Below are 26,007 nucleotides of genomic sequence, written 5' to 3'. Positions count from 1 at the left end.
CCCTGCCTCTGCTCAGCCATGAAGGCTTTCTGATTTTTGGGCTTCTTCCCATGAAAGGGATGCAGGGAAAAAAAAGTGAAAATACTTGAAAATTACCCAAGAGGTTGTGTTTAGGGAATATAACCTATATCCTTTTGACCTGCTATCCTAGGCATCATCTGCTTAGCTAACAGAGAGGGAAACTATCGACAGGGCTGACACAGAAGGCACAAGGCTGCCCTGAAACACTGCTTGGGCCAGCACTGCCCAGCCTGTCCTCTCCTGAAGCAGCTCTCTGGAGTCTCCTGGGTGTGGGAGCAGCAGAGTGCGAAGAGCTCAGAGATCCCATGAACTCTCAAGTGTACCAGAAACACTTTAAATTATTCAGAGGTTTGACCAAAACTCTCAGTGTCTATAAAGCCCACGAGAGACCAGCTGGACTCACCCAGTCTAGAAAAAAATTCTGTCTCTCTTTGCTGTTTTATAGGTACTTACTGCAAACTGCAATTTTATTTCGCTGCTGTTTACCCCAAAGCTGAATTGTGGCTCTAAATATACCACTGGCAGCTTCCCCAAGGGAGCAGTAGCTCTTGCTTCAGGCTCGAAAAGCCAAGCTCAGTTTTCCCTCTGTCCTGTCCACACACAGCCCAAGAAAGACCTGCTGCGACCAAGTGACACTGAGACCACCCCCTGCTTTTGGCTGTATGAACAGAAGTGTTCACTGGTGTCCCCTGCCAGTCTTGTTCATGGCTGGCACCTGCAGCACCTGCTCTTCAGGAAGGGTCAGCGGTTGCCTGAGAGACAAAAATGCCTCTCAGAAGGCAAAACACCTGCAGAAAGCCACCTGAAGCCCTTTTTCTCATCCAGCAGAAGATGAGGGTGAGAATTTTTTGGTGGCCATGGAGCACAGCCAGCAAAGCCCCGCTCTCTGTACAGCTGTGTGTCACAGCAGCCCATGCTCCACAGGATGCTCTCAGCACATGGGGCAAATTCTCCCCGTGCTGCTGACTTTTGTAGGAATCCTCCAGGGCCTTGTGAGCCAAAGGCCCCTGCTCTGTCCCTCTCCCTGAACCCACAGCTCCCACCCCGCTCCGGCCGGCTCAGCACCCGCTCTCCCCCAGCTCCTTCCTGCACATGGCACTGGGAGCTCCAGCAGCTGATCCCCTTAATTAGGTCACAAATGGATCACGTGTAAAACACTTGCACCAGCCAGGTCCTCTGAAGGAAAAACACGCAAGCCCTGCTACTGGGGTAAAAGCTCGGGAGAGGAAAGATGCCAAAGCTGAAATAACTCTTCAAAACTTTGTCCGTAGGAGCCTTGCTTCAGTTTCTGCTCGACAGCTGGGCCCCTGCTCCCTGACACTGGAGCTAAGTGGTAGCAGTGCTTTAATTTCCTCTTGCTTCTGCTGCAATGCCAGATTGCCTGGATATTCGTAAACAGAAGGAATTTAATGAAAATTATAATTAGAGCCCTGCGGTGCTCTTGCAGGTCGCCTTTACACTGGGCTGCCTATTTACATTACAAATCAGGTTGGTGTCACTGCAGAGTCTACAGCAAGAGAGGAGAATTCATTAAAAGGGAAGCAGGGTGGGTGAGAAATAGGGGAGAGAGAAAATGATATTGTTATTATTAATAATCTAGGAAATTGGGAGCTGCCACGGTCTTGCTGCAGCTTTGCTCCTTGAAGGAAAGCTCATCCTAATCAGCCTGGAGCAGGAGGGGACACAGCACAGTCACACAGAGACTTCCAAGGCAATTACTGTTCAAATGGACCCTTTTTTTCATAGACAAGGCTTTCTCACCCCACCAGGACACAGAGAAGTGCTCTTATCACCTAGCTGTCAGTTTGGGGGTGTTAGGAAGAGACAACATGAAGCCAAAGGGATGCAGTTCCCATTATTTCGCAGCTTTCCCTTTCCACCTGCCAGCAGCTCTAGATGATGCTTTTTGCCCCCTGTAATGCCACGGGCAGCAGCTCCTGCTCCTGCTCCTTACACTGAGCCCTCAAGCACAACTGGGGACTGTCTTCCCAACTAAGCAGTGAAATTAGGAGTAACTGCATCGTTTTACACAGAGAATTGCTGAAAACTTGGGTCCTGTTTGTAAAAAGCTTCTGTAACATTCCACAGCAATAATCCTGTGCACTAACAGCATCTTCACTGCCATTGTGGTTTTTCGGATGCCCACCTGCCTGTGGTGGCAAAAAGAGGCAGCTTGGGAACTTCCCACAGTGACAGCAGCACCAACCCTAACCCTCAGTTTTCCCTTTTTCTGTCACATTCTCAGCACAGAGAGGTGAACTCCCCCTGCTCCCATGCCTGCATCCCCCAAATGAGAAGCTGGAGGTATTTTAGGAGTTGGGCTGCAAACAGGCCAAGTGGTTTGTTTGCTTTTCATCCACACTATCATCATATAAAGTGACCCATACTGTGACAGCTGGGTTTTAATCATCGCCAGTAACACTCATGTTTGTGCTTTGCCCAAAAAAACCCTAACCAAAACACAAAAAATGTGTTTATATCAGTTAAAAAAAAAGACAAAATGAAAAATTATAATTGAAAAAACATGTAGCCATTTTGTCAGCTGAAAAATAGATATCAGTGAAGAAATACTGACCAAGTCTCCCCTAATGAATGTACCAGCAAATTTCTAGGCCTGTCATCAGAGCATGAAATGAAAAAGAACTGGGAAGAAAATAGTATTTTGGGCATGAAAAGCATTTAGCAGTTCAGCTTCTGGTTCCAGTAAAATGCTTCTGACAGGAAGTTTTAAATTGGAACAAACAGGAAAACAATGATTTTGTTCAAAACAGGGACTGTCAGAGGCTTTCGGGGTATTGCAGGAATTTTCCAATAACCACAATCCCCACAAAGAACTTCCCTCTAAGAAGTGGATAGAAAATGAATCAATCACTATTGATTTTCATCATCTGATTGCTCCTCTTGAAGAAAATCAGTCCTACTTAAGCAATTGATTAGTTACCTTAGCAATTACAGGTAAAACCCTGGCTTTCCTTGCCTCCCTCAAGGCATGTAAACTAGGGATATTCCAGTTTTCCAGCCATTTCAGAGCCAATTTTATGTGATCAAAGATGAGTTCTGAGCTTTCACCCACATCTCAGGAATCACCAGCACCCTCAGCATGGTCCCTCAGAGGTGAGGAAGGCTGAGCAGCTCCTGGGCTTCTTCCTCAGCTGTACCTCCCCATGAGCAGCACAGGCTGCAGAGCAGAACCCCAGCTCTATTTTCCCCAAATAAAAGCAAGAAAACAGAGACACACAAAGTGCTCAAACAGATCAATCAAGTAAATATCTCAAGAGGGAGCTGGCAAAAAGTTTAGGCACGATTCGAGGCTGAAGATGTGCCTCCCTCTTTCACGGGTGACAGAGTAGGTTGGGAACTGCAAACCGCTCTGGGCAGTCGTGGAAGGGTGAGAGCACAGCTCTGCTGCAAAACATGGTCTGAGTGCTGGGAATCAGGGCTCCAGGGTGGATTTTCTGGGATTCACAGCATGAGAGTGGCTGTGGGGGAAGTCACTGTGGTTTTCTCATGCCCACTGTCTCCTGCACCACTTTGTTTCCTGCTATGTTTGAGAGGAGCTCAGCAAAACCAAAGATTCTCATCAGGGATTTCTCAGGAATACAGAATCATGCTGAAAACCCACTAAGGCTTACCGAATTCTCCCACTGGCACTGATAGCATTGACCACCTCATTTTTGGTGCTGCATGCCCATTGTTTTTGCTCCTCAGCCCAAGTGGATGATGAAATGAGAGCCGTGACGTTCACTTTGATGGAGGCGAGCTGCTGGCTTTCCAACAGGGTAAATAGGGATTCAGTGCCTTTTAAAAAGCATTATTTTTAAAGGAAAGCCCTTTTGAGTGAGAGCTAGAATAGGGTTATTTTCCACATGACCAAGCACCAAAAGGAAAGCAGCAGCCCAGTCCATGCTCTTATCACCCTCCCTGAGTCACCCACTGGATAGATTTGTCACAAGGTGAAATAAGAGCAAGTCCTCAATTTATTATCATTTTCTACTTGTCCTCCTTAATGCAGTTCCTGCCAGGATGAGTTTGCTGTGGGAAAGTGGAATGAAACCAGGCCTTTCAGTTTGCTGCTAAATGGGACTGGGGGAAGGAGGCTTCCAGGGGGGAGGGAAAATCTTCCTCATTAAAAGGGGAAAATGTGCAACGCAGAGTTTTCATCGGATGCTGCCCAGCCTCCCAATTAGGGTGGCTGGGACAAACAGTGGTGTTATTATATGCAACTGTTTATCCAGTGTCACTCAGCCATTGTTTATTTTATGAGCATAATTTATCTCCTCTGTTGTGCTACCCAATTTGTTTGCATTTTCAGTCCACTCAAGTGTCTCTCTTTCATTGTGTACATCTTTTGGCCTCCCACCAACCAACCCTCCAAGTTTCCAGGAGTGTCACACAATGGCCAGGCCCCTCCTGTGCCTCATTTTTCGCATGACATTTTTGTCCCCTTATTTCTGCACTGCCCCTGCCCCTCCCCTGCTGCAGACTCACAGCTCCTCAATGGCTCATGGTTTATTCAACAGCAAAGCTGAATTTCTCTTTTCCTTCTCTTTTTCCACTTTCCCCTCCTTTTGAAAATAGAGGCTGGTCAATAGATGCCACTCTGGCAGCTCTGGAGAACAAAGTTCACTTGCAGCAAATCTTTGTGATCGTGTCTCCATGGGGCAAGAGTTTGGTGACCCTGTGGGGCTCAGTCCCAACCAGCAGCTCACACATGGGGCCCCCACAGAGTCTTGTGGCTCCTTCAGCCATGGAAAGGGACAAACACTTGTCCTCTATTAGCTTGTGACCCCAAAGCTTCATCCACAACTCTCCGTGGAGGTGTGAGATGATTCCTCATCCCTGGAACAATGACATCTTGGCATCTTGGTTTGCTCCTACTCCAAACTTCCTGGCCATTTTTGACCCCCAAATCCTTCCATGTTCTTGCTGGTGGGTCTGACTGCAAGGATTAGCTAAAACTGAAAAGTGCTAATCCACATTATGGAAATTCAAACCCTTGCTGCTACATTAAGTAATTTCAAGGAAGTTTAATCTGGCAGGACTCAGAGGTGACTCCAGACAGTGACAACAACATCTGGGCACCACCTCTTCCTCCAGCCTGGTGACACTGCAGCAGGAAGATGCAGCATTTTCCTCCTTATTGTAGCAGGACTCTGTTTCTGATGGGTTCTGATGAGCTCTCAGCCCTGGCCTACAGCTGAACCTGGGGTTTACTGCTTCATTCCCATTGGGTGTGCCAGGATTGGGATCCTGGGATTTCTGATAAGAAATCTGGACAGTGTCTCAGCACCAAACCCCAGAGCTCCATCTGAAATGCCCTTTGTTTAGAGGTTAGTGGCCACAACTGGGAGTGAGGAATTTTACAGGGCCAAGGGAGGCTTCATAGGGAAAAAAAGTTGGCAGCCATGAAACCTGGGATACATCTCATGCACGGAAAGCATCCTACAGGATACTGCGCCGCCACCTCATGTCACTGTGAGCTGCTCCAGAAATTCATCGTACTTGAAATGATTCACTCAAGTATCCATTCAGTCTCAGTTCATGGATTGCAGAGCCTTTATTGCACACCCATATATTTAGCACTGGGATAGTTCTCAGCAGTTCTAACAGCCCTGTCATCTAAGGAATAAAACAAAGAGCCATTATTCATCACAAGGGAGACACAGTCTTTATTGTCTGAAGCCATGGCAGTTTTTCTATCACCCTATCTATTCTTTCTCGCTGTCACACAACTCAGCTTTCAGCTGTCTCAGTGGCAGGCCTGGAGGCCCAAATGTTTTGTAGCTTCTCCCAGTGAAGTGCCTGGCTAATGCTGTGCAGGACTGACCCCACGCTCGCAGGAGCAGGAAGGGGAACCTTTCCAGAAAAGCTTGAGGTGGACATTCATCTCTGCTAAGTCAGGAGTAAAAGCCAGGCAGGGTTATTTAAAGACACGGGGAAGCACAGTTACACAAAGAGATGGATGGATGTGAGTTTTGGGCACTGATTATTCCCAGAAGACCTGGGGTTTGGCCCTGGCCTGATGGCAGCGCTGTGCTGGCTGTAGGACACACCAAGCTGTGCACATCACCTGTCCCAGCCTCCCTGCAGCCCCCCTAAACAGCCTCAGGGTTTTCTTGGGGGATCTGTGTCCAGCATGCAGCTGGAGGAACCAGTCTGGCTCTGTGGATCCAGATATCTGGGGATTAGTACCTTGGGATCCAAGCATGAACCACCCTCCACCTGCTTAGCATCTGCCTGACTTGCCCTGTGCCTCTGGGAAAAGCAGGCTGGATTTGGGGCCACAAGACCCCCTCAGGCCAGATTTGGGGCCACAAGACCCCTCAGCAGTGCAGATGAGCCTGTTAAATGCACAGAAAGCAGTACCATTCAGAGAACCAACTACATCAGGGTCTCCTCAGGCTTCAGGAGCATTTGAGGCTGAGCCTGTGTCAGCACAAGGCGAGACAAGGAGTAGAACACACCTCTCTGAGAAGGTGCTGTGCAGGAGCTCTCACCAGATGTTTGCAGTAGGGCAAATTCATCCTTCCCTTGGATGTCTCAGCTCAGAATGAAATGGGAAAATTGGAGATCCACAATCCTAAAAAGTGCCAGATATCTGAAAAAAAAATTGCACTTTCCCAGCTTTTTAATTTGTTTTAAGGTTGGCAATCACATCTCCAAGCATCCAAGCTAACTTTTCTCCACATGCTCAGACAGCAAAGGGCACAAAACAGCCTGTGAACTCCCATCACACTTCTCCCAGCACCCGCTCTGCTCCCTGCTGAACAGCCAGCAATCTCCCAGGCTAATTAGCCAAACGGTATTCTGCACATATTTAGCATTTCTGAGTAATTAGGATAATCAGATTTCTCCCCTAATTCTGTACATCTACAATACAAGCAGGTGTATTGCCTTTCCCACAATGGCAGCACAAGCAGAGTGTTGTCTGCTGGAGCCAGGGGTGCCAACAGCCTGTCAGAGCCCATTCCCATCTCCCACATGGAAACCTGGGATTACCAGCAGCCATGGGGAATTGGGAACTGGGTTTGTGTTGGCTAAGCAACCAGTAGTTCAGATGTTTATGCAAGTTATCTAAGTGCACAGTCCTCAAATCTGGCCAGAGATGCAGATGTTCCCTTCAGTGTCCTCCAGGGATCAGGGATGTTTTGTGCTGCAGTTGAACAGCAGGTGTTTGAGCCAGAACCTCAGAATTGTTTTGGGTTCTGGGGAGGTTCTGGGAGTCTGCCCAAGACTCAGGACTCAGGTCTTGGTCATTCTCCAGCAGGTTCATCAGCCCATGGGCCTGGTCCTTATCTCTGTGAACCTGTGAGCTGGCAACCACTTGTCTCTGGTGTGTGCCACTTCCCAGCTCTCTTGAAATGAATGACCTCAAATGAAGGTCCAAGACAGTCAGGCCAGGCCAGCTCTTTCCTGTCCTGCTGAGGTGGATCTTTGATTCAAGAGATTTTCTTCTAGCCAGCTTCACTCAGTACTTCACTCTCAGGGAAGAAGAAATTTGGGTTAAGTGCCCATACTCATGGTTCATACATCCTAGTTCAAGGAGCATTTGGAGGCAGTGCTTCCATGGGAGCTCTTAAAGGAGTGTCAATGATCCAGCATCTCTCAAAGAAGGAAAGGCTGCTCCCAACCCTCACAGCACGGAGTTACACTCTCCCAAGTAACTGGACCATAGCAGTAATATTAAGCAAAGACCCTGCCACGTTCCCTCTGCAAAAACACCATCCATCTGCTGAGCTTCAGACAGGGAAGAAGTTTGCTTGGAGACCTTAGAGTAGAACCCAGTGTACTCTCAACTCAAAGAAGACATTTCTAACATGCAGGACAATGCTCTTGTTGTAGTAATGTAGAATAACATCCAAAATTCCTAAATATGAACAAACCTGAGTAGGGCCAGGACTTAAGATTCCTCCTGATCTCCAAGTAGGTCAACCATGCTGGTACTGAGATTGAGCTCTGGTTACCACAGAGGTAATGTTCAGGTGTAGCTGAAGACAGACAGTGACAAACTGTTAATTGTGGGGAGCCTGTTTTTCCATGATGGATGACCACAGCACTCAGAGCACACCACGCAAGGCTACACTCAATATTTTATAAGTTGTGTGTGGGTAATAAAATGCTCCATCCCCTTCTTTAGTGTCCTCTATCTCACCTTCCTGCTTAGATGAAATGGTGCTCACAGATGAACTATCCCCAGGGAACAGCACTTGGAAAATATAAATCAGCACCAAATGCTTTAATGGGTCCAAGGCTGTTGTCAGGGTCACCACAGATACAAGACAGGTCCTGGTCCCCTGAGAAGGGTCACAGGAAGCATCTTCCCAGGTTTTGTATATTTGCTCTAACTGTGTATTCATCTGAGCACCTAAATCCATTTTTTATAAGGTCTTAGGACTTCAGGAGAAATGAAACTGAGCTATCCTCTATACTGTTCAATTCTTGTTCTTTCCTCTTAGCCCAGGAGATCAGTTGGCCAAGTGCTCCCCAAGGAAGGCCAGAGTGTGTCCTGTATCATTCTGACCTCAGGTCAGGGATGTCCCAGGTCACAGGGATGGCACAAGGACAGAGCACAGCACACCCAGCCCTCCCTGCTGGGCACTGGGATGGCTCTGCTGCTGCAATGGGACAACCTGTGCTCCCACACCCCTGAACATCAGGGCTGGGCACACTTCTGTGTGCTTGCTCTGCTGGTTCAAAAGAGCATGATGAGGATACTGTTTTTCCTGAGTTTTGAGCACTGGAAGTGAAAAAATGGAGGGTAAAAAAAAAAACAAAAAGAAAGGGAAGAAAGCAGATATTTTGCTAGCCAGAGAGAGCCTGGGGAGCAGGTGGGAAGCTGCCTGCAGGGCTGGCCAGTCGCTGAGAGGTGGCAAAGGAAGCTGGCACAGCAAGTTGTGACGTCTGCCTGCCTCGAGCAGGTGATGGAAACAAGCTGTTGCCACAATTCCCACAGTATATTTTCATTAGGCCCAGGCAGATGGCAGCTGAGGTCACTGCTTCCACCTCATCATCCTTTCAGCCCAAAGGTGTCAGGGAATCTGACATCTCAATTACTAAACCTGGAATCACCCAAGCAGCACCTGATGGACGATGGGGGAAAGGGCACCAGAAAAGCTGCGCTCCTGATTTCCATGAATTCTCACCTTTGAGAGAAAATCTGGGACGTGTGCTTCCCTGATAAACAACATATTTGTGTCCAACGTTCTGACACAAACGCAGCTGTGCTAAGAACGAGCCACCGACACCAGGAAAATGGCAATTAGGTCCTTGTGGAAAACAGACCAAAAGCCAACCCTTGGAAAAGACATTTGATGTTAATGAGCTACAGCAAAGTCAAGGGAGGAGATATTGATCCTGCCCCAGCAGAGATCTGCTGCTCGCTCCTCCACAGTCTGTGAAGCCTCAGAACACAGAGCAAAATAAAACTTCTTTTCTTCACAAGGACTCTCAGATGTGGGGCCAGGGTTTGGCTAAGGCAGGAGGAGCCAGAGCAACACCACCATTGACTTCTCTGCGCTCAAGGTGAGACACAATTCTGACATGCTGATGAGAACCAGCAACTCTGCTGAAACATCATCTCAGAGATTTCTGCCAAATATTTCAATCATTTCCGTTTTTCTCCTCCTTATTATTACCACCCTCTCTCCTATTATTACTTTACTACTACTGATTCTCAACTTTTTACTCCTGTTAACCATACTTTTGTAATCCCTACTATTATCCCTGGCAAGAAGAAGGTGAAATAAGATTCTGACTCTTACCAAAGATCAATAAACAAATGAAGCAGAAGTTGTTTATTCTTAGTCTGAAATCTCATGAACTTTAAGGTAATACTATGACTCTGGAACAATTTTGAAATATCTCAGATTCCAATTTCCACAGGGCGTTTATTCATTGAGTTTCCTTCTGCAACAAAAATACCCCAAACCACTGTGAGCAGATGAGTCACTGCAGCAAAGCACCACCCTGAGCAACACCCAAACCTGTGCTTTCCCTTTGAGGATCTTTCTCCTTAAACCCCACCATGAGTTGGGTCTGGGGGAGACATGATGATGTCAGAGATATTTGAAAGGTGAGAACCTCCAGGGTGCACAACCCCAATACAACAAAACTACAACAAACCAGCTTCCTTTTGGGGAGACTTTTCAACATTTTTCAGAAGTGTTTTCAAGCTTCTGTGAAAGTTCAAAATATTTGGGGTTTGGCACAATAAACACCCCCATCATTTTCAGCAAACATTGCTAAATGCCAAGGTATTTTCTTCTTTCTTTGTCCAGAAATGTCTTTTTTTCCCTCCTCATGTTCTTGAGACAGGGAAGGAGTGAAGAACGTGCTGCTTTTGAGACAAAAGTTTCCACTTGGTAGAAAGCTCTCTTTCCACCAAACTGAAATGCAGAGACACAACCTGTGCAGCTGGGTGTGCTCATCACATCAACTGCGGGAGGAGTGGGGACAAAGGGAACATTAAATCACAAATTATCCCCGGTTTTCGGAGGGGTGGGGTTAACAAGAAAGAAAGGTTCAGTTCTACTGACCTCAGACCCAACGTTTTGTTAATGGGAAAGGCAGAGCTACAGCTGGGGCACTTGCTGCTCACTGGATAATATGTATTTTCTTATGTGCTCAAAAAGCAATGGGCTAGTCCAAGGTTTTCCTGGAGGAAAAGAGATCACAATCTGGCCTTTGTTATCCAGTTTGTTCTCCAAGAGTTCATACTCGAGGGCCCCTGGAGCAGATTCTTGGAAGAGCTCCACTTTGCACCCCAGCCAAAATGATCCGAGTTTCCATATATTATTAGCACACAATGAAGCAACGTCAGCTCCCTTAACCCCACACCAGCCAGAGGGAGAGGGTCCCCATCAGGGAAAATCAGCTCCTTGTCTTCTTCTACTGAGAGGAAAATGGGAAGCCAAAGGAGCAGAGAGTGACCGGGAAAAATCAGAGACACTGACAAAGACACTGTGTCAGCCGAAATAAAACCCCAGTTCTCCAAGGAGAGTTGACTTCAACACCACCCTGCCCTCAGCTGCTTTTCTGGCTTGGCTTTGGCCAAGTTTCATTCCTGGTCTGAGTGGCTTTGGTTAGAGGACACAGTTCCTGTGAGTCATCTGCAATCTCCAGCACCATCATAGGAAAGGCGGATGTGGGGAGTCAGGAGACCTGGGCACATCTGAAACACAGACCCTAAACTGCTCCTCCCTTGTTCTTCCCTTGCGCTGCAAAGTACTGACTCCAGCTGCTCAGGAAAATCGGGGGAAGAAAAGAAAAATCTCATACAAAAATTTATCTTTTTGTAAGAAAAGTTCCACCACTCCAAAATTAAAAATGCTTGCCAGCACAGCAAACATTTGCCAGCACATTTTTGACTTTTCGCCAAAATATTCTGGCCAAAACTTGGGAGAAAAAGTCAGGATTGCCTATGGAAAGCAGATACTTCTCATGAAAATATTCATTTAGTCAAATCCCCAGGTTTCTACTGAAAGTCAGCTACAGTGGAAAATGCTGACGAGCTCTATTATTGGTACAGCTTTAATTTTCCTTTGTCTGGAACAGACACGGAGAAGACAGCATCTGTCAGGCGCAGCCTTCAGTCTTACGTTATTATTTAGACTGGAATATTGTTCAAGGACTTCAGGATAGGTTGGAGCCATCACAGAGCTGGGTGCTGTGCACATCCACCAAAGACGGCCCTTTCCCTGGAGGGGTTAGAATTTAAGCATAAGCCATGGAGAAGATAAACAGCTGGGGAGAGCACAAGGTAATTTTGGAGGGGTCCTGAGCAGCGTGATGAGCAAAGGGACGCTGTGCTTCCCCTTGCACCTGCTCTTCCCCCCAAGGCTTTGTGCTCAGCCACACCGCAGCTGTGCAGGCTCACAGCTCCCTCAGGGCAGCCTGACTCTGCCCTGGCTCCAGAGGCAGCTGCAAAGGAGGGGAGAGACAAGTTCTGCTCTCCTCTCCCAACCTCCAGCCCAAACGATTCCCAGAGAGGAGAGCAGAAAGCCAAGCAAGGCATTTCTACAGCGCCCAGACACTGCAATCCTGTGTCCTCCTTACCCTGGAGAGGGACATGCTCTGCCACCCTCCCTCTTGCAGCCCACGTGTGCTGATGGATCAAGTGACAGAATCAGAATCACAGGGTGGTGTGGGCTGGAAGACACCTTAAAGATCATCTCATTCCAACGCCCTGCCACGGGCAGGGACATCTTCACTATCCCAGGCTGCTCCTAGCTCCATCCAACCTGGCCTTGGGCACTTCCAGGAATGGGGCACCCACAGCATCTCAGGGCCTCACCAACCTCACAGGGGAGAATTTCTTCCCAATATCCAATCTAAGCCTCCCCTCTTTCCATTTAAAACTATTCCCCCTTGCCCTATCACAACACGCCCTTGTAAAAAATCCCTGTTCCAACTACTTTGACACACACTTCATTTTTGCCCAGATCTGGCCTTTCCATGGCATCCCACTGCCAGTCTGCCACAATCCCCTTCTGCCCTCACTCCTCATGTGCTCTGCATCATTTTATGCCTCAATCAAACCAATACAACCACTTCAAGAGAGTAGTTAGGGAAGGATCTGTGCTGGTTTCAAATAGCTTCCAGAACTGGTCACCCTCTTCTGTAAGAGATTTAAAAGGAATCACTAAGAAAGGAGCGAGGCAGAAAGATAGCATGAGGAAATAAATAAATAAATGTATATAGTTACTTTTGGTTAGTCTCAATGTGCAGTCCCGTCCCTGGGTGCCTTGTTCAGCGCTCATTTGAAGTATTAGTCACTTTTTCCATTAGAAGCTGTTATTCTAGAGGGATTTATAATGTATCTGTAAAATTGTCTCCAGGCTTTGCTTGGGATCTGAGCTTTCAATCCATGGACAGAATGTAAAGAAACTACAGTTGTTTGATTTATAGGGACAGGGCACAGGGAGCGAGGGAATTTTTCCATGCTCAGTGGAAATAAATTCACATAGTGCCTCCGGTGCACAGGCACTTACTGCTCCAGAAAATTCACCAGTTGGGTGCAATCTCACACTGGCCAAGAGGAAAGCAGCAAATCAATGATTATTTAATATCTCCCTGCCTGAGACCCAGCCCTGGTCTGCGGCTCCTCACCAGGACCCACCCAGCCCACTGGTGGGTGTGACAGCCTCATTCCACTCGGGTTCAGAAATCCTGCCCTTGGCAAAATTTTGTCAGTTCTAATTCCTACAAGGGGCATTCCTTAACCCACTACAGAGGCTCCCTGATAGAGAACCTCATGATTTTTTTCCTGGGGAAGCCTATGGGTCCTTTAAACTTTGGCCTTGTTTCTTAATATGCACCTGCCCAAAGGCTGGGAGGGATGAGGAAGGGCTGGTGGTCTGCTGTAGGTGACAGCAGCTCCTACATGGCAAAGGTGTCTGGAAAAAATGAGAATGGGGAGGTGACAAGCCCTTTGGGAATCACAAACCCTGGAAAAACATCCCAGCACTTTGCTGATGGTCCTCCTCCATGCCGTCCATTGCCGAGGATAAGCCCTTTTGCAGGGTAGCCCTGACCTCGGCCAACTTTCACCCAAACTGCTGCTGGAGGTAGGGCTGGACAGGGAAAAGGGGAAGGACTAGGGACAGGGATGCACACCAGGACAGAGGGAGGGAGAGCCAGAACCTTCTTGCAGCTTCCTGCAGCACCGCTCAGCAAAGCACCGAGCCTAACGTGGACGCCTCAAGGAAACAATAATCTAAAATTGGAACACGGCAAATTATTTATTCAAACTACAGCCTTCCCTCCCCCCTTGATTAGCAAACCGCTGGGGAGTCAGCCCTGATTTTCTTCAGACAGATGCAAACGCTCTCCTCCTCTCCCTGTGCCACGAGGCTCAGCCCGAGGGGGGCTGAGGAGCTCGTTGGTATTCGCATTGTGTAGCAGCTCCTTCAATTCACACGTTGTTCTGCTCTCCGGCTGGAGCACAAACTTTTTCTTTGGGAGCACGCACTGCAAATGATGAATTTGTTTGTTTTCTGCCCTTTTTTTTTGTTTTTTTTTTCCAGGGAAACATTTTGACTGCAGTGTGCAAACACTTTCCCACACACTCACTCAACTACTTGCACCTAATAACAAAACAATCTATATGAAGCATTGCAACTCAGATCCCTGATTCGAGTTTTTTGGGGGATGGTTCGTGTTTCCATTCATCATTTATAAAAAAAGCCCTATGAAGCTTTGAGAAGCAGACACGAGAACAGGTAACAGACCTCGGGTATGCTGCAGAACTGAAGTGGGAGATCCCAGCACCAAAATCCTCTCCCCATTTAAATCAGAGGCAAAACGTCCACACGAGAGCCAGAATTTCACCCCTGGGACTTCGGCAGTGGGAGACACAGAGCTTGGCAACAAACAGGGAAGGCTGTGAAGGGTTCAAAGTATCAAATGAAGCTGAGCAGAGACATGAGAGGAACAAAGGAAGTTCACGTCACTATAATTTATTGATGATCTTGGCCTGATTGCTTCAGTGTTTTGTCTTAGCAGAGCCCACCCTGGGCAGCAGCGAGTCCTGCACGTCACTTGGCCATGCGGATGTGGAAGTGATGTGATGATTTACAAAGTTTGCTTCATTAAATAATAAATAAATAAAAAAGCTGCACGCTGGATCGCACCCTCACCCAAGCTCTTGCTGGGAACTGGCCAGGATCTCCTGTCCTCATCCTCAAAAGAGCACAGCTCCAGAAATTCCCTCACCATAGCTCACATTTTTTCCAGCTCTACCACTTCACCCAGCAAGTTCCATGGGAAATTGGTACAGCTGAGGCATCCAAACTTGCTTAAGAATGAGCCAAACTGATTCTTTTCTTCAAGGAGGAGGGTCTTAAGGAAAATAAAATGCTGGGGGTTCTTTGTCCCTGTATCTTGGATACAAGAAAACTCCCACGCTTGTCAGAAATCAGAACAGCACCAGCAGCTCATGGCTTTTTCTTTTTCTCATTCCCCCCCTTTTCTTTTCCCCCAGTGTGTGAGTGTGTGCTTAGAGCAGGATGACATAGTGATGGGTTTAAGAGACAGTGAGTGCTGAGATGCCAATTTCTAATGTAATACAGGGTACAGCTTCTTTCATATGTGATCACGGGTGAAAAATCAAAAGAAATAATCCAGGAGACTAAATACACTCCCCAGCCATTCAACTCACTCATAAATATGCTGAGCAAGACGCTTTGTGCAAGAAAACCTCATCACTTCTATTCTGTATTTTGTTTAACGATGAGTCAAATCCTCCACACTCATCTTCTGATTGTGCTAGTCTGGGTTCACAGGGGTGCATTCCCACCCTCTTTCCTTTCAATTTTAGGCTGATGGGTATCATTTCAAAACTAGCAGGTTCCCAGTGTCTCTCTCCCACCTTCAGTCCTGTGTTTGCTCCCTGGCTCTTTGCAGAAAAAGAAACGTTGTCACAGCACCCAATTCCAAAACAAAGAGTTTTAACTAACTCACCCCTTGGCACCAGCAAACTATTCAAAAGAACTTTGCAAGGAAGCCTGCCCTTTCCTGTGCGCTGCTAACGCTCCAAAATAAAGCAAATTTGGGAGAAGTCAATGAAATTAAAATCCTGGATGCTGTCATTTCCTTTTTAAGGCTGGAGGAGCCCTGGAGCCCATTAGCTATTGACAAGAAGGGGACCCTCCAGATCCAGGCTGGATGCGCAGACACTCAGGGAACAACCAGACCTTTGTTTATCATCAATGCAGATGTCATAAGCACCAGGAACCCGCACCCAGCAGGGACCGACCCGTGCCCACCAGGGACCGCACTCTCCACACACTGGGAAGTTTATTCCTACAGAAATATATGCACGTCAATAAGCACATTCTATCTAAGCACTTCATCCCGAGGAGGTTTGAAATAACTCCTTCCAAGCCAGCACAAACCCCAGCAGGGTGGGATGCGGGTGACCAGGGTGGGATGCGGGCGGACCTCTCCATGAAAGAGGATGCAGGTACCGATATGTTTCGGCACGGATGAAGTTTGGTTTGCTTTGCAACATCGCCACCGAGCCGCTGGGACTCCTCTCACAGAGTAATTTTCTTCTTTTTTTCAGTTGTATTTTATAAGAACAAACTTATTAATTGAAAACTATTTCCCCCCCCGTTTTGTTGAGTTTTAAGCATCAGTAAATCCCCCTCGGCGCAGCAGAGCGTTCCCGAAGCGCAGCCCGACATGCCTCCACCTTGCTACTCCGAGCCGAAGTTGCGGAGGAGCGCAGCCCTGCCCGGGGCAGCGGGCACCGAGGCGCTTTTGTTCCCGGTCCCGGGGAGCCGAACCCGCAGGTCCCCGGCGGCTCCCCCTGACCCCGAGCGCCTCCACTCACCAGCTGCAAAGTGCAGAGGAAGATGAGGGTGCAGCGGCCGGTGCAGCATCCCATGGTCCCCGAGCAGCGGGGGCAGGGCAGGGCAGTGGCCGCGGCCCCGCCGCCGCCCTGGGCTCGGCTCTGCCCGCTCCGCGCCCGCGGAGGTCGCTCGGTGTCGCTCGCTCGGTGCCGGCTGCCGGAGCCCCTCCGGGAGCCGGGGAGGAGGCGAGTGGGGCCACAGCTTAAAAGGGCAACGCTCCGGCGGCGCTGCCGTCCCGCAGGCTGGGCGGGCTGGCGGGGCGGGGGCTGCCGCCAACGCCGGGATGCGCCCCCCGGGCCCCCGCAGGCGCGCTGGGATGCTCCGGGCCCGGGCCGGCCCTCCCCCGGGAGGCGGGGGCAGCTCCGATTCCCCGGACGGGGCAGCCCCTCCTTTCTCTCTTGGCCGGACGCGGGGGTGAGCGGTCCGTGCTGGGACAGAGGGCTGTGCTGGCCAGGTGTGTGTGCGGGACACACGGTCTGTGGAACTCGTCTCCTCTTTCACAAATGCTCCCCCGTGCAGGTGCTGGTGCGTTCACCCTGGACGTTACCAAGCCCCAAACTAACCTAAAATGCAGTGTTTTTTCCCCAAAAATTTGCCAGAGAAGGTGCACATGGAAGACAAAACTCCTAAAGGGCCATAAGACACGGGTTTCTTTCAAATGCACATTTGTGGGTATTTTAAAGTACACAGGCTTGAGAAGAAATCCCAGCTGACTGGGAGCAGAGGGAGGTAGGAGAGCATCGCTCTACTTCCAAAAAGTGCTTCTGTTTGAGCACCACTCGCTGTACCCTGCACCTGTAGAAAAGCAAGTCAGTCGACTTTAATTGTGAACAGCAGAGCAAACCCACAAGCTTTTCCTTGCCCGAGTCCTTCCCATTGCCTCCCCTCCCGAAGGAGAAGCAGGATCCACAAGGCACGGCTGATGCCAGCCCCGCCTGTGCACACACTGCTGGCCGGCCTCGGGAGCAGGTCACACACCACACGCCGTGATTGGGACAGACTTGCTGCTAAGCTCTGCACAACAGGATAAGAAGCTTTGGGAGAGCCTCATCTGGTGACAAGGTCGTCTCTTTGCAACCTCCGGTGGCTCCAGCGTCTGCACAACAGTTTGTTCTGTCGCCTCTGGCTGTCCCTTCTTCCTCTGAAGCAAGTCAGGGTTTCATTTCTGCCTCCATAGCCGGGTGTGACTCCCCACCAGCAGCGATCAGCTCCACTTTCGTTCTGAATAAACACAGCCCACTGCTCCTTGCAGTGGGGTGAGGAGGTGGCAGCTGAAATCATAGCAGCTCTATCATTTCACCCGAGGAAAACTGCCTGCCTATACCCTAAGGAAGCAGGATTGTTTCTCAAGTGCTAGGAATGTTTAAAACCTTATATTAACAACGTTATTGTTATTCACATCAGCCACGGGGAGAAACAAAACAAACAAACAAACAAAGTCTGAATACCTGAGATAGAAGGCAGACTCTGAATTGATCACAAATCCTTCGGGTTTTAAATGGTAAAATATATTGATTATCTGACCTGTGCACTGTGCATAACCAAGGCATCAATTAATGCAGTCAGGTACAATAAAACACATTTTTATTACAGGTGAAAGAAAAACACCCAGAGAAGAAACCAATTTATTTCACCCAGAAAACTGTCGACTGAGGAAGCTTTGGCAGTATTCGTATTCCCCAGAAGGTGGATTTTGAATGGAAAAGGCAACGGAGCAAAGATCAGTTTATTTTTTCATGAATGCAGATAAAACATTCCTTACAAACTGCACAGGGAGGTCTCACTCTGCACTGTAGGGTCAGGCAACTGACATCAGAATTAGAACAGGAGCTCAAGTCAGGCAAAAGAAGCCTGGGGTTAGGCTGGACTTGTTACATGCTCCGGAAACTGCTGGGATCAGCAGGGGAAAACTGGGATACAGCCATGCAGGGCAGAACCTGGCTTTTGTGCCAGCTCTTAAGGTTTTCTGCATCTCTTGTTCCACCTCCTGCTTCTAAAACCCTCCTGTAGGCATTGCTATTTTCCAGCTCAGTTGTACCACAAAGGAGACACAGTGTGAAACAGCAAAAGGTATTGCTGCTGAAAGGAGAAGTTTGACAGAAATAGGATTTTTTCCGCCTGCACTTTTATCTTGGTAAGCTCTGCAGAAACCAAGCATGGCTTGGCTAGGACTCCACATACGTGTGGAGGAAAACACAGACTTTCCTGAGCTTTTTAATAAGGGTGAGGCCATAGGAATAACACAACCTGTATTTCAAAGAGAGACTTGAAACTCCCAGAGCCTGATACTGTAATCTTCATTCATATGATTTCTTATCTGTGTATCTGACCATCTGAATTCCTGCACGAGTGCTGCAGGACCACACATCTGCCTTGAAAGTTTAATTCATAAAACAAATTACAACATTAATTTAGCAAAAAAAGAAAGACAACCGAAATTTCTCAGTTCCTGAATTTTGTATTTCCTGAAGTATAAACTCACCCTCAGCTTTTGACAGATGAAATGTTGCTTCAATAGTCCAGTCTGAATATTAAGAAGGATTTCTCTTGATTAAGGGGCTCTGGATGGTGTCTGAGGGATGCTTAGTGGGGATATTGGTGTACAGGGATATGTGTACACAGAGCAAGGCAATCACAGGCAGCTGCATCCCTCACCATCAGGAGAGGACCAAGGACAAAGAATTGGTCAAGCGGTCATTACTGCAGCCCTCTCCAAATACCAGGCCACAGGGATATTTAAGAGATCCTGGTTGTTTCTTTTATCCTCCTTTAATTCCTGAGGACATGCATGTAATTTAACATTCTGATGCACATCCTGACTTCATGGAGGGAATGGAATCCCCCCATGGGATGGGAAACAGCCTCAGGTTCAAATGATGCTCCAAAGGCTGAATGTCCCTATTCTTAGACAGTGCTTCTGTGTCTAAGAATCAAGAACTTCTTCCCATCCAAATGTATTGTCACATGGATCCAGCTGCATTACCAAGGGTGATTAGCCTTAGATACTGGGACCTTATTGTCACCTGATTACATCCAAATTTCTGGGAGAAGTCACAGGTTTACTTTAGAAGAAATGAAGAAACAAAGTTAGCACACTTGAAACAAAGCAGCAGTACCTTACCACAGCTTGTTATCTCTAATACCTGCAGCTTCCTCGCTCTGACAGATCAAGAGGAGCAGTAGAGGCTAAAAGTATCAGCTGGGGACACGTCTCTTCACAGCCAAACCCTGTAATTGTCACAGCTGCTGAAGGCTGGAGATGGTCTTACATCCCACAGTACCATGGGGTGCTTTATTCCACTCAATTCATTTACATCCACCTCCTCTCCATTTTAATAACGGCAGCTGGGTCACGGTGCCTTGGCAGATGTCTGATCAAACACAGCAGTGTCAGTGTTCCAACATTTCCATGCACACCCCAAAGGCAAAGCAGTGCTCCAGGAGTTAATCAGCCAGCCCACTCCCCTACTCCAGAGCACACGGCAGCCCTCCCAAGGTGGCATGTCACTTCTTATTTCTGTGCACAATTAGAAGTAAGCCCCACTGCCAGTGGCCTGAGTGGTGGCAGCTCAGCACTGTACACAGCAGGATTTCCTGCAGACACATCCAAAATGGTTACTGGGAAGTCTTCACATGCGAGGTGCATGAGCTGAGAAGCTTCCTGCCACAGGACAATGTGGAAGTTTAAAGTGTACAATTGAATTAGGATAAATCATCTTCCTGCATGGGAGGAGGAAAGGGTTCTCTCTTGTCTTCTCAAGACTAACACTGGATGCAGGGAAAGGATATAACTGCTGGTGACCTGAGGTTGTCTCCAGTCACCTTGGGCAGCCAGCTCTGGTTGTAAAAACTGGACTCTGTGATATGTCCCATGTGTCTTATTGAAGGCTTTAAACATAGAGAAATATTACTGAACCAGCTAGAAAGACAGTATGAACAAAAGGACAAGAACTCTTGACTGTCTAATTTTAAACTTGTAATTTTTTAAACCTGCCATTACCCTGGGCTAATAACTGCCGCTCTGGGACTGAAGCCATCTGAAGCCAAGACCATCATTGTAGAAGACCCAAGAGAGGTGGCAATAGCCCAGACGTGTCCTTCTTGTCTCCAGAGGGACCAGGGAGGCAGAGAAGCCAAACTGAGCAGCATCACAGCAGCACACCCTCAGCAGGCCATGGCCAGAGGAACCGCACACTGACCTTCCCCTCCTTTTGCAGCCTGGTGAATTAATTGCTGAGGAAAACAGCCTGGTGACAGCAAAGCACAGTGTTTCAAAAATTGTTCTCATCACTGCACAAGAAAGGAAAAATTCTCAATGACTTTTACGCTTCGAAATGGTTTCCCAGCAGCCCAGGGCGATCTGTAAAATTCATCAGAAGTGGTGTGTGAAATCTGTCATTTTCTCTCTGATTCCTGTGTACTCACCAATGCTGGGAAAGGCAGCTCCTAATCAGGGCTTTCTGCCATTTTTACACCACCATCATCTGCATTTCACATTTGTAATTCTCTAATATTAACTTGCTGAGCTGCACAACAAATTCTCATCACTCTTTGATGAGCAGGTAGAGGATGGCAGAGGTAGAAGGCAGATTCCCCAAGTTCTCTGGTACGTCAGAGTAACAGCAAAGTGAACTTTGTCCAAGGTAAAATTTGTCCATATCTGGCTGATGCAGCTGCCTTTTTTGTGTGATCTAGGCCTGTATGAAGGAAACCTGACTGGCATCATTCCTCCCCTGGATCAAACACATCAGCAGCACCCGTTTACCTCCACACTGGAGTCAAGGTTCAAATTCACACCTTTACAGCTTTACTAATGTGGTAATCCTGCCAGAACATCCCACAAACAGCCACTCACAACCCTCTTTTTTCTATTTCTCCATGGCTATAAAGGAAGAACATGGAGACAGACACACACTGGAAGTTGCCAGAATTTTTCTTAGTCTGAGGGGGTGCCTTGTGCCACAGACCACTTCACCCGAGCAGCAGCACTGAAAATCCTCCCTCATCCACTGAAATCCCCCACCTGTCTTGCTGGTCTGGAGACCAAAAACATGTAACAACTACTGAACTTGAGAAAGGCTTCTCAAACTAGTGTCACAGTAGCTCTGGGGATGGCATGTGCAGGGACAGAACCCAGGGAACAGCATGGAGCTGTGTCAGGAGAGGTTTAGATTGGATATTTGGAACAGGTTTTTCCCCCAGAGGGTGGTTGGGCATGGGAACAGCTCCCCAGGGGAGTGGTCTTGCCTTCCAGACTGGCAGAGCTCATGCAGTGTTTGAACAATGCTCTCAGGCACATGAAGGAATTGTTCTGCGTGGGACCAGGAGCTTGACGGATCCTTGTACCTTCCAACCTAGGATATTCCATTATCGTATATCAGCATTCCTGACAAAACAGGCACAGCCAGGAGCAGAGAGGAGGCAATTCCTGAAGGGTTAAACCCTGCAGGAAAAGCACAGCTGACACCCCAGCACCTCAGCCATGCAATCCGAGTAGCTGGCATGATTGCAGCCACATTTCCAGCCGCAGTTTCACTAGGCACTGTGACCAAGGAGTAATTCAGTGCAGCTGCCAAGGTCCCCGGGTATTGATACCAAGTGATTATTCAAGGTTTCCATGCAACAGTTGCATTTCTCAAATGATAGGACAAAAAAGAGAGCCTGAAGGGTGAGAGAAGTCTCCAGTTTCAGGCACGGGCTTAAGGCACTCTCATTTAAAAAAAGCTGCTTCCCCATTTGCTTAGGAATCATTTCTTCCTCTCAAATGATTACTAACTTCCCCGAGCCAATTTAACAAGTCTCGAGTGATGTGATAGAGAAGAAATCAATAAAGAGTTTCTTTTAGCATGTCTCTTGAAGGACATCTGCAGCGGTGTGGGCGTGCGGTGTCAGGAGCCAGCGTTTGTGAGTCCTGCCCTGAGGAGGGGATGCAACATGCAGTCTGAAGATATTCCAACACATACACACACAAACCCAGCTATTTTTCTGCTGTGTTTTCAGTGATATTTTCTCCAATCCCAGCCAGGGAGACCTAATGCGTATTAAGAAGTCAGCAGTGTCAGGTGCCACCAGGCTGAGAGAGCATTTTTTACACACGTTTACTTAAGAAAGACTTTATTGCCTTGGAAACAAGCCACTTGAACCAGCCTCCCAAAGTTCATTCTGAATATCCACAGATAGCTTCAAGCAGCACTTCATGGCTTTTTCCCTCTCCTGGACCAAGCTGGCCACTCTGACAGCCTTGATTGGCAGTGCTACAAACTGTGATGTGACACACATGGATGTGACATTAACACAAAGTTAAAGCTGTGTGGAGTAACAGGTGCTTTTAAAATAAAAAGTTTTGCTTTTCTGTTTGCTGTTTTAATATCAGAGTAAAGCTTCTTGTGGTCTCATATAAGGCTTTCCAAATTTTGTTCTATTTTTGAAATTAAAAAATGTACACAGGGAGAAGGACTGATGGGGGAGGTTTATAAATACAAGTATCTGCTTAAGTTTTGTTTCAGCTCTAGCTCTGAGGTGGAAAAATATAATGAAAGGATGTCTGAGTGACCTGATGGGTAATATAAATACATACATTAAAATGCCCTCCCAGCTGTGTGATGGAGTGGGCACAAGGAGCTCAATCAGAAGTAAATTCCCTATAAATATGCAGAGGAAGGATGGGGGCTGATTACTATCCTGATCTTGTCTGTGCTTTGAAGAGCTGGACATGAAATTCAGTGCTGGAGCCTGTGGTGTGTGGTCATGGCATAGGCAGGACTCTGTGATTTAGCTGTAGGACTAAACCCCTGCCTAAACTCTGGCTCCTGGTGCCTGACCACCAGCAGGGCTGTACTGGTCATTAGATGGAATTACTGATTTGTGTCAGTGTCAAGTTAACTGAGGAAATGTATCAGAAAACACAGGTTTCTCAGCTGAAAAGGAAGGAAAAAAGTAATGTTCCCTTGTATAAGGAAAGGGAAGAGACTGCTTTATTAAGTACACGTGATATTTCTGTAGCTTAATGACAACATTCATTGTAGCTGGCTAGGTTTGCTAGATTGTGGCTGCCAAATGCAATGACTATCAATAGCCCTGAGTGCTACAATTAATAAAAATAAATCTTATTCATTCAGCATAATAAATAATAATATAAAAATAAACATTTAATAACAACTGGTATTTCATCCCGTGGCAGAAAATATTTCACATACTATTTTTCTAGTATTTTTTTATGTGTCATAACATTAGTAGGAATTTTCTGCTGAGATTTACAAAGATAAAAAAGTCAGTCTGAGCTATCAAGCCCATGAAGCTGAAAATGAGGTGGCTCAGGTGACAACCTGCTGTTCCCAGGGTGCTATTCAGAACATGCAACACACAGAAGTACCAAAAATCCCTGTAGGAAATGGGTGTTACCACAGTCCCATCAGTTAACAGGACTTCTCCTGGAGCTAGAAGAGCTGAGTTTGGGGTTGCATTATTATTCACACAGTTACAGACACAGCTCTGTGATACAGACACAGTTCTGTGTTACATTCAAGGCTGTACTTTATTCACACAGTTACATAAGTCACACACAGTGACAACACAGAACTCCAGTGGTGACATTTATCATGCAAACAGGTCAATTCCTCGCTCCTTGCTCCTCAGATTTATTAAGTAGATTTATCTAAGAAGGGATCTGCATTTCTTCTTGTTCCCCCTCAATTTAAGTGTTGTGACATCCTGATATAGTGGCTCATCTCAGGTGTGTTCGGAGGGAAAAAGGCAATAAAAATTCACAGTTTCTTGGTCCAAGACAAGTGCTGCTACTAGTGAGGGTTGTAATTCAGCCCACATAGGCATCAATAAACAAGTCCAAACAGGGTTTTGTGGTATCTCTTTTGCATTTAATATTTGAAGCTCAGGCTGTCAGCTATTCTAGAAGAGATTTTTTCAGATATTTTTGTGTGATTTGAACTGAGTGGTAATGCCATTTCATTTATGTCAGGGACTGAAATATTTAATAACCAAAATCTAGACTTATTAATAGATTAGAAAGGGTTTAGCAAATATGTAAAACAGGAAAAAGTGAAAATGAATGCTCTTTGTTTTAAATCCTATTACAGAGATTTTTTTTTCCCCCTAAGAAGTTTCAAAGCCATCATACAAAATCATTAACTTACAAGCAAAATTGTACAGGTAGCTTATCTTAGTACGTTTCTACTTGCTACTAGTCTTCTTCACTGCAATTATGATGAACTTATTCATGAAATCTCTGCAGAATTTGGTTCTAGCTGTTTCCTATGCTCTCAAATCAGACTGACCTTTACATGTTTGCATATTGTCCTTTTGAAGCCAAGCAAAATGATTTCTATCTGGAAAATCTCAACATGGAAAACAGCTCAAGGATACTGTGACTGCCTTGTATTATTTTATCCTGTAATTTGTTCCTTATCATCATGTTTCATATGTTCTTGACATTGGGCATAACAATTCTAACAATGCCAATTGTGCTAAAAATATTTATGTCCTTTAGTTTCAAGCTAGAAACAGTTCATAAGCAGATAAAGGGAACAAGCAGAGAAGGCAGTGCTGGCTGCCTTTGCAAATGTTTCTTCTTGGCATTATCTATTATCTCAGAATAGACATTTGCCACACATTGCAGAGATGGGGAGAGAGCTATGCACCCATCCCAAATTCCAGCAACGATGCAAACTGGACTTGCCAGGGAATGGCACACATTTATTTGCTTGCTGAGAAAGACAAATGTTTGTGGCATCCCTTCATTCCTACTGCACACTGGACAGCCCCATCCCGCAGCCCTCACGTAGGTGAGACTTCTCACTGTGTGTCTGGGGTTGAGGATGACTCCTGGCTCAGGCTATGAGCACACACATTCACCCAGAACCACTGCAGAGCCAACGCAAACACAAATCCCTGGATTATCTACCAATTATATGGAAAAACAAGGATTAATATGCTCATTAGACCCTGTAACACAGCATTTGTGTAATGGGAACCTCACTGCCTGTTGGTTCACGTTTACCAGACAATGATGGTGCTTATGAGAAGAGATTACTTTCTTCTTGACTGGAAAAGCAAATTATTTAAGCAAAGTTTGCTTTATATTTCATACCCCTTCCTCTGTCAGCCTTACACACGCACACTTAAGGGCCCATTATCTTCTCATTGATGTGAGGGCATTATGTGTGTAGCCACCATTAATGGTAATGAAAATGGCTCCTGTTAATCTCCTGTGCGCTGATAGTCAGATAATAGCCTACTTATTAAGTACAGAGGCCAGACTAGGAGTTGTACTGAAATGGGCGGCGTATTGTCTCTGTGGGATTCAGATGTAAACACTAAATCATTGCCCTGTGCCTACAGCTGATGATTAAAAAGAAGTTACCGATAGCATAAATGTGCTCTCCTGGCCTGTGCTTCCAAGCACCACAAAGCAACTCTGGGGGCTCTTTCCATCTCACCTTTGGGAGGATCTCTGGAAACAAAATCCTCAGTTGAAGGGACACACAAGGATCATTGAGTCCAACTCAGGCTTTTTGGGGTTACCCTGCACAGGAAACCCCAAAATCCCACTCCGTGCATCCTTGAGAGCACTGCCCAAAAGCTCCTTGAGCTCTGGCAGCCTTGGAGCCATGACCATTCC

At 47.0% G+C, this 26,007-nt stretch overlaps 1 protein-coding gene across 3 annotated transcripts in view; it reads right to left on the bottom strand.

Moving 5' to 3' along the window:
* The window catches only part of NKAIN4 (sodium/potassium transporting ATPase interacting 4), a 50,636-nt gene extending 34,018 nt beyond the window's left edge, over positions 1 to 16,618 (bottom strand). For all 3 annotated transcript variants that reach the window (XR_272760.3, XM_005524801.3, XM_014254080.2), the window contains exon 1: positions 16,355 to 16,618. Coding sequence is in view for 2 of the 3 variants with exons in the window: in XM_005524801.3 (XP_005524858.1) it covers positions 16,355 to 16,408 (54 nt within the window). In the remaining variant the exon portion in view is untranslated. The remainder of the gene's footprint in view (positions 1 to 16,354) is intronic.
* Between the last annotated feature and the right edge of the window lie 9,389 nt (positions 16,619 to 26,007).

Source organism: Pseudopodoces humilis, chromosome 19 (assembly GCF_049639895.1).
Source record: "Pseudopodoces humilis isolate 2021_Gansu_Grassland_sample_001 chromosome 19, ASM4963989v1, whole genome shotgun sequence".
In the NCBI taxonomy this organism is placed as follows: Eukaryota; Metazoa; Chordata; class Aves; order Passeriformes; family Paridae; genus Pseudopodoces; species Pseudopodoces humilis.
Note: the sequence above shows the minus strand (reverse complement) of the source record. Positions and strands in the feature narration are given on the sequence as shown.